The 8,152-nt window shown below is 58.2% G+C and overlaps 1 protein-coding gene across 1 annotated transcript; it reads right to left on the bottom strand.

Moving 5' to 3' along the window:
- Positions 1 to 388: 388 nt before the first annotated feature.
- On the bottom strand, positions 389 to 7,764 carry GTPBP6 (GTP binding protein 6 (putative); the record flags this gene model as incomplete). The annotated part of the gene is made up of 7 exons (XM_032148202.2): positions 389 to 787; positions 1,008 to 1,156; positions 3,689 to 3,897; positions 4,573 to 4,731; positions 6,360 to 6,427; positions 7,104 to 7,234; positions 7,690 to 7,764. Coding segments are annotated over 7 exons (948 nt in total), but the record flags the coding sequence as incomplete, so codon positions are not given.
- Positions 7,765 to 8,152: the final 388 nt, after the last annotated feature.

The raw sequence follows: 8,152 nt of genomic DNA on the forward strand, positions 1-8,152 counted from the left end.
GTACATTTTTGACTGTCAGAGCAGATTAGGCACCTGTTGTATGCACGCTCAGAAATGTACATTTTGACTGTCAAGCACAGATTAGGCACCTGTTGTATGCACAGAAATGTACATTTTGACTGTCAAGCACAGATAAGGCACCTGTTGTATGCACAGAAATGTACATTTTGACTGTCAGAGCAGATTAGGCACCGGTTGTATGCACAGTCAGAAATGTACATTTTGACTGTCAGGGCAGATTAGACACCTGTTGTATGCAGTCAGAAATGTACGTTTTTACTGTCGAGCGCAGATTAGGCACCTGTTGTATGCACAGAAATGTACATTTTGACTGTCAGAGCAGATTAGGCACCTGTTGTATGCACAGTCACAAATGTACATTTTAACTCAAGCACAGATTAGGCACCTGTCGTATGCAGTCAGAAATGTACATTCTGATTGTCAGTGCAGATTAGGCACCTGTTGCATGCACAGTCAGAAATGTACATTTGATGCAAACCCATTCATCTCGTCTGTACATCCTAAAGCTCTCGGGGATCCCACAGCTCCTTCTGCACCCACGAAGAGCCCGTTTCAGAGCCAGAGACAGGCATCCAGAGCACCATCCCGTCTCCTGCCCTTGCAGGCCGCTCACCTGAGCTGCGCCCCTGCGAGCCTCACGCGGAGAGTAAGGATCTGTCTCCCGGTCGCCTTCAAAACTGCCGCATCGAGCTCAGCTTTCAGCTCCTGGAGACCGTGGCCCCGCAGGGCAGACACGGGCACGACATTCGGTTCCGTGGGGCTGTACCTGCGAGGGTGGGGATGCCGCAGGCCCCACTCAGCGTCGGGGCGGCCGAACGAAATCAGGGTCCCCATGAGTCCGCTGCCTGCGGGGCACAGCCAGGGGCCACTCCCTGTGTCCTGGCTGCCACCGCTGCGGTTCACACAAGGAGACAGGGCATCTCTCCACCCGGCTCCAGTGCGTGCAGGGGGAAGGAGACACTTGCGGGCCCCAGGGCTGGACTCACCCGGGCACGAGGTCCACCTTGTTGTGAACCTCCACCATGGAGTCCAGGAGCGGGGCGGGCAGCTGCAGGCCGCGCAGCGTGGACAGAACGCTGCATTTCTGGAGCTCTGCCTCGGGGTGGCTGACGTCCCTCACATGGAGGATGAGATCCTGCAGAGGCCGGGCCGTGCGGTCAGAGCTGCAGAGCCTCTGGTCCCCGACCCCAAGCTTGCAGACAGGCCCAGGAGAGGGGCTCACACGAGCTCCCAACGACAGGCTGGGTGTGGGAGGTACGTCTGTATACAGGCCTCTCGGATACCCCAGGACGGGGGCTCCTGAACTAACAGTGGACGCAGGCCCACCAGCCTTCCAAGACACAGGCGGCAGCTCTGCACCTCCAGACCCACACGCAAGGGGGTGCCGTATATAAGCACCCAACCACCACCCGCCCACCCAGTGGCTCTTCATTCAAAGCTTTGGGTGGCTTCATCCTCCTGCGAAATCTTTCTGAACAGCGGAAGTATCTCCTCTTTAAAGGATGCTTTTTCTCGCGTTTAAAAAAAAATCTTACAGGCAGGTTCCTTACACAAAATTTGAAAAAACACAGGGGAAAAAAAGCCGTGCGTAAGTCTCCAATCTCCTGTAATTCTCCGACTTATGCTACCAGGGTATCCATGTCTACTTTTTGTTTGTTTGGATGCACTTAATACAAATAATATTTTTCCTGTAACTGAGGCACTTTGGGAGGTGGCTTGAGCCCAGGAGTTTGAGACCAGCCTGGGCAAGACAGCGAGACCGTTTCTACAGAAAGTACAAAAGTTAGCCAGGCCTGGTTGTGCGTGGCTGTGGTCTCAGCTACTCAGGAGGCTGAGGTGGGAGGATCACTTGAGCCCAGGAGGTTGAGGCTGCAGTGAGCTGAGATCATCAGGCTGGTCTCGATCTCCTGACCTGAAGTGATCCACCCACCTCGGCCTCCCAAAGTGCTGGGATTGCAGGCGTGAGCCACCGCGCCTGGTCCATAATTTATTGTCGGGAGGAGTCAAAAGCGGAGTCCAGGCTCTGGGCGGGGTTCAATCCCATCTCCTCGAGGAGGTGGCAGCCGCGTCCATTCTTTGGGACATTTGCTGCTTCTCCCTCAGGGCAAAAAACAAAGCTGTGGCCTGAACGTCACAATCTCACACCTTGTTTTCCTGCCTTGTTGCTTGACAATATTTTCCCCGTACTCTTCGTGAACTCGGAAAGTCTACGGTACGGACGGAGTGTGCGGCTCACTCAGCACCCTAGGGCCGGGGGCACTTCCAAAGCCGAACAGCACCCCACCCCCAAATCCACATCCACCAGCAGCCTCAAAATGGGACCCTACCCTGAATTAAGATCTCTGCAGATGCAGCTGGTGAAGATGAGCTCGAGGGGGAGGACAGTGGGCCCTAAATCCAACGACCGATCGGTATGTTTATGACAGACAGAGAGAGAGAGATGTGAGGCAGACACAGAAGAGAAGGGGACCTTGCTCGGAAATGGAGTTTTTGCAGATGTAGTTAAGATGAGGTTACCCTGGATTTATCTAGGTGGCCCCTAAATGCAATGACCGGTGTCCTAGGAGACAGACACAGAGGAGAAGGCCACGTGGAGACGGAGGCAGAGACTTGAGTGATGCAGCCACAGTCCCAGGGACGCCTCGAGCTCCCAGGAGCTGGGAGAGGCGGGAAGGACCCTCCCCTAGAACCTCCAGAGGGAACTGGATACAACTGAAGTGAAGTGAACCGTGGCCCCCACAAAAGAGCTGTCCATGTATTGATCATCTGGAATCTGTGAATGGGACATTATTTGGAAATAGGGTCTCTGCAGATGTGATTAAGTGGAAGGTCTGGAGATGAGATCATGCTAGATTAGGGTGGACCATAAATCCAATGACAGGCGTCCTTCTAAGAGACAGAGGAGGAGACACAGACACAGAGGGGAAGGCCACGTGGAGACGGGAGGCAGAGACTGGAGTGATGTGGACACAAACCCAGGGACACCTGCAGCCCCCGGGAGCTGGGAGAGGCAGGAAGGAGCCTCCCCTACCGTCTGCAATCAGCTCCCGCTTTCTGGACCGTGGTAGGGTCGGTTCCTGTGGTTTCCGGCCCCCGTCTGTGGCCCCTTTTGCAGTGACACCCTCAGGACCCCACAGCTGTTTCCAGGGTCTCGGTGTTCACCGATCCTCAGGCGTCACCGTGCCGTGCCCGCCCCCACCCGCACGTCTGTGACACGAACGGTCACTCTGTCTGTCAGGGGTCTGTGACGTGGAGCAGGATTTCTACACCGGCTCACGGCGGCAAGGACACGGCCCTGAGTGTTTGTGAGGCTGGGGCAACTGCTCAGCCTCTCGCCCGGGGACGTGGGAGGCTTGGGGGACACTAAGTCTGAGCCCCAGGAGGCAGTTGTCCTGGCCCCAAGTTGTGTGTGTGTCCGAGCACCCAGCCCTTCGCTGTGTGTGTGTCCGAGCGCCCAGCCCTTCGCTGTGTGTGTTTCCGAGCGCCCAGCCCTTCGCTGTGTGTGTGTCCGAGTGCCGAGCCCTTCGCTGTGTGTGTGTCCGAGTGCCGAGCCCTTCGCTGTGTGTGTTTCCGAGCGCCCAGCCCTTCACTGTGTGTGTGTCTGAGTGCCCAGCCCCTGGGCCGAGTGGGTGTCTGAGCACCCGATCCCCAGCTGTCCCACACTCACCGAGTGGGCCACGTCTTCCAGGGTGGCGGAGAAGGACTCGATGAGGCCGTGCGGCAGCTGGGAGAGGAAGCCGATGGTGTCCACGTACAGGACGGTCATGCGTGAGGGCAGCGTGCCCGCGTGGGCCGTGACGTCCAGCGTGGCAAACAGCTGGTCCCGCGGCTGGATGGCGGCATCGCCCGTCAGAGCCTTGATCAGTGTGGTCTTTCCTAGGAGGGCGTGGAGGTCAGGGCGCCGCAGAGACCCTTGTGTCCCAACTCCTAGCGCCGCAGCTGGGCCCTCCGAATGGAGACCACGGCACCCTCTCGGGGGGCCGCACCCCGGGCTACACGGTCTCCAAGCTCCTCGGGCACCCCTGGGCCAGACACGACGCATGGGACAAAGCCACCATCGCTGCTCATAGGCCGATGGAGCGGGGCTGTGGTGTGGACCCAGGGGAGATGGTGGTTAGACGGGTGTGCGTGTGAAGGCGTGGATAGGAGTGAGGTCGTCTGTGTAGAGCTGGCAATGGCGTAGATGGTGGGATGGTGTAGATGGGGTGGTGGTGCTGGTGTGGATGGGAGGATGGTGTAGACAGAGGGGAGGTGATGGTGTAGATGGGTGGATTGTATAGATGGGGTGGTGGTATAGATGGGGCAGTGGTGCCGGTGTAGACAGAAGGATGGTGTAGACAGAGGGGAGGTGATGGTGTAGATGGGTGGGTGGATTGTGTAGAAGGGGCAGTGGGGATGGTCTAGAGAGGAGGATGGTGTAGACAGAGGGGAGGTTGTGGTATAGACGGGGTGGTAAAGCTCTGGATGGGAGGGTGGGGTAGATGGCGTCCTCCGTGGCCGCCGTACCCCATACAGAGACCACGGGAACCTCCCTCCTGGGCGCGTGCTCACCGCAGTTGGTGTACCCCACCACGGAGATCACGGGGAACTCCCGCCTCGTCCGCTGCCGGCGGAGCAGGTGCCTCTTCTTGCGAAGCCTGTCCAGGGCCTTCCTGATCTTGGCCTCCTTCTCTCTCAGGAGACGCTGCTGCACCTGCATGAAGGATTCCCCTAAAAAACACCCGAGATGGTGAGGCGGCGAGCCACGCCGGGAGAGGCCACGAGCGGGCGGCGCCACGGAGGGTCTGTGGGGGCCCGGGGCCTGTTCCAGCATTTGGGGGCCCAGCTGTCCCCAGCAGCGGCCCCGACACCGTCCTGTTCCATGAGAATGGGATCTACACCATCACCTCCCCTCTGTCTACACCATCCTTCTGTCTACACCGGCACCACTGCCCCAGCTATACCACCACCCCATCTATACAATCCACCCATCTATCTACACCATCACCTCCCCTCTGTCTACACCATCCTCCTGTCTACACCGGCACCACTGCCCCAGCTATACCACCACCCCGTCTCCAATCCACCCATCTACACCATCACCTCCCCTCTGTCTACACCGTCCTCCTGTCTACACCGGCACCACTGCCCCAATACAATCCACCCATCTATCACACCATCACCTCCCTCTGTCTACACCTTCTCCTGTCTACACCGGACCATGCCCCAGTATACCACCATCCCGTCTTCACCTCCCCTCTGTCTACACCGTCCTCCTGTCTACACCATCACCACTGTCCCATCTATACCACCACCCTGTCTACACCACACAATGTCCCCTTCGTCTACACCGTCCTCCTGTCTACACCATCACCACTGCCCCATCTATACCACCATCCCGTCTCCAATCCACCCATCTACACCATCACCTCTCCTCTGTCTACACCGTCCTCCCATCCACCCTGTGAGATCAACGAGGGCTTCCCGTGACTCGGGGAGAAAGTAAAGGCCGGATCACTACGGAGGCCTCCGGGGCTCAGTGGGGGCCACGTTCACATCCAAAGTCCCAGAACCTGGGAATGGGACCTGATTTGGAAATACGGTCTTGGTGGGATCTCAAGGTATCTGAGGTTAGGGTGGGCCCTGAGGCAACAACGACTTGTGTCCTTCTAAGAGGCAGAGACTGGAGTGATGTGGTCACAAGCCCAGGGATGCCTGGAGCCCCCAGGAGCTGGGAGAGGCAGGAGGACCCTCCCTTAGAGCCTCCAGAGGGAAGTGGATACAATTGTACTGGATTGAACTGTGGTCCTCCTAGAACGTCCGCCCACATCCTAATTCCCGGTGAGTGGGACTTTATTTGGAAATAAGATGTTTGTCATAAGTGAAGGATCTAGAGATGAGATCGTCCTGGATTAGGGAGACCCTAAATGCAATGAGAGGTGTCCTTCTGGAGACAGAAGAGGAGACACAGACACAGTGGAGAAGCCCACGTGGAGATGGAGGCAGAGACTGGAGTGATGGGGCCACAAGCCCAGGGATGCCTGGAGCCCCCAGGAGCTGGGAGAGGCAGGAGGAATCTCGGGAGGGAGTGCAGCCTTGGTGTCACCTTGATCTCAGAGTTTTGGTGTCCAGGATGGGAGAGCAAAGATCTTTGCTGTTTAAATCCCCAGTCTGTGGCTACCGATTTAGGCAAAACCTCCAAGAAACACCACCATCTCCTATCTCCTCCAACGCTACCAGGAGACAGAGCCCCCAGCCGGCCCCCACCCTGTTGGAATCTTCCAGGGCTGAGGAGCGTGGCTGCCGCTGACAACCGCATTCCGAGGACGCCCTGGGACGCCGCGCCCGGCCCGAGTTACCTGACCCCATGATGTAGCGGCAGCCGGCTCCTCGGTACAGGTGGGCGACGTCTCTTCTCAAGTTCGACCTGGTGTGGGAACGGGAGTGGCTCGGTCTCTGCGGACGCGCTCTCCCTCCCAGCAGAGGTCGAGGTGAAGGTGAAGGGGGCACTGAGCTGGGACCTCCGGGCGGAAGGGAGGGGCTGGTGTTGCGGCCCCGCTCTGCGTGTAGCTCAGACAGTGTGAGTGAGGTGTGTCCTGGGCTGAGGGGACCTTCCTAGTGGGGAGCCGGGGGTGGGCAGTGGGGGCAACAGGCCCCGGAGAGAGAGCCCACATGGAGCTTTTCTTCTTTTTGTGTTTTTTTTTTTTTGAGATGGAGTCTTGCTCTGTCGCCCAGGCTGGAGTGCAGTGGCGCGATCTCCGCTCACTGCAAGCTCCGCCTCTGGGGTTCACGCCGTTCTCCTGCCTCAGCCTCCCAAGTAGCTGGGACTACAGGCGCCCACCACCACACCCGGCTAATTTTTTGTATTTTTAGTAGAGACGGGGTTTCACCGTGTTAGCCAGGAAGGTCTTGATCTCCTGACCTCGTGATCCACCCACCTCGGCCTCCCAAAGTGCTGGGATTACAGGCGTGAGCCACCGCGCCCGGCCCCTGTGGTGCTTTTCTTCCTCACGTACCCCCAGAACGACCTACAGATGACTACAGAACGGAGGGGTTCTGGGAGTGGGCGTGACGGCTAGTGCCGCCCAGGTGCCCCACGATACCTGTGCAGCGGGATCTCCGCCAGGGCCACCTGAAGCCGGGCCTCCTTCGTGCGGGCGTTGCAGCGGAAAATGTGCAGGACGATTGTGAAGCGGTCAAACACCTCCACGCCCCAGGCGGCTTCTAGTTCTTTCTACAAAAGCAGAGAGCAACTGAGAAGCCACAGGGGAAGGCCAGGCCCTGGTGGCCAACCTGAGAGGGAGGAGGGTGCCCCTAACCCTTAACCCATGTCCCCATCTGTCCCATATGTCCCCCGCCTGGTGGGACACTGTGGCGTCCACTCCTTCATCACGCGGAGTGCAGGGACAAACACCAACCTCAGAGGGAGGAGGGTGCCCCAATGCCTTAACCCCACCATGTCCTTAACCCCACCGTGTCCCCATCTGTCTCCCACCTGGCGGGAAGCTGTGGCGTCCACTCCTTCATCAGGCGGAGTGCGGGGACAAACACCAACCTCAGAGGGAGGATGGTGCCCCCAATGCCTTAACTGTGTCCCCATCTGTCCCCCGCCTGGTGGGAAGCTGTGGCGTCCACTCCTTCATCACGCAGAGCGCGGGGACAAACACAGCAAGCCACATCCTGTGGTACCTTGGTCGGGACAGCCATCCTCTCCACGTTCAGGAAGACGCACGTGATGTCTGGAGACCCTCGGATCTTTTCTAACAGAAAGAGGGGGTCCCGTCAGAGGCTGGCCGTCCAGGCCCGTGGACTGTGGGATAAGCCCACGATACCCTTTGTGGGATGCACCACAGAGACCCCAGTTCACAGGCGTTCCCGGACTTCCTGAGCACGAGACCCGGGATCCAGGAAGTCAGTGCGGGAGAGGGTGTGTGTCTCACAGACATAGACATGCACACGGTGAACACACCCCAAGCAGGGACACATACACAACACACACACACACACGCATGGTAAATGCATCCTGACAGGAACACACAGACACGTGCACAGGGAACACAGCCGGTGGAACACACACACATACAGACACAAATACAGTGTAACATATCCTGACAGGGACACACGCAGACACACATGCACCATGGGCACATCC

This window comes from Hylobates moloch, unplaced genomic scaffold (genome assembly GCF_009828535.3).
Source record: "Hylobates moloch isolate HMO894 unplaced genomic scaffold, HMol_V3 SCAFFOLD_2503, whole genome shotgun sequence".
NCBI classification, from domain to species: Eukaryota; Metazoa; Chordata; class Mammalia; order Primates; family Hylobatidae; genus Hylobates; species Hylobates moloch.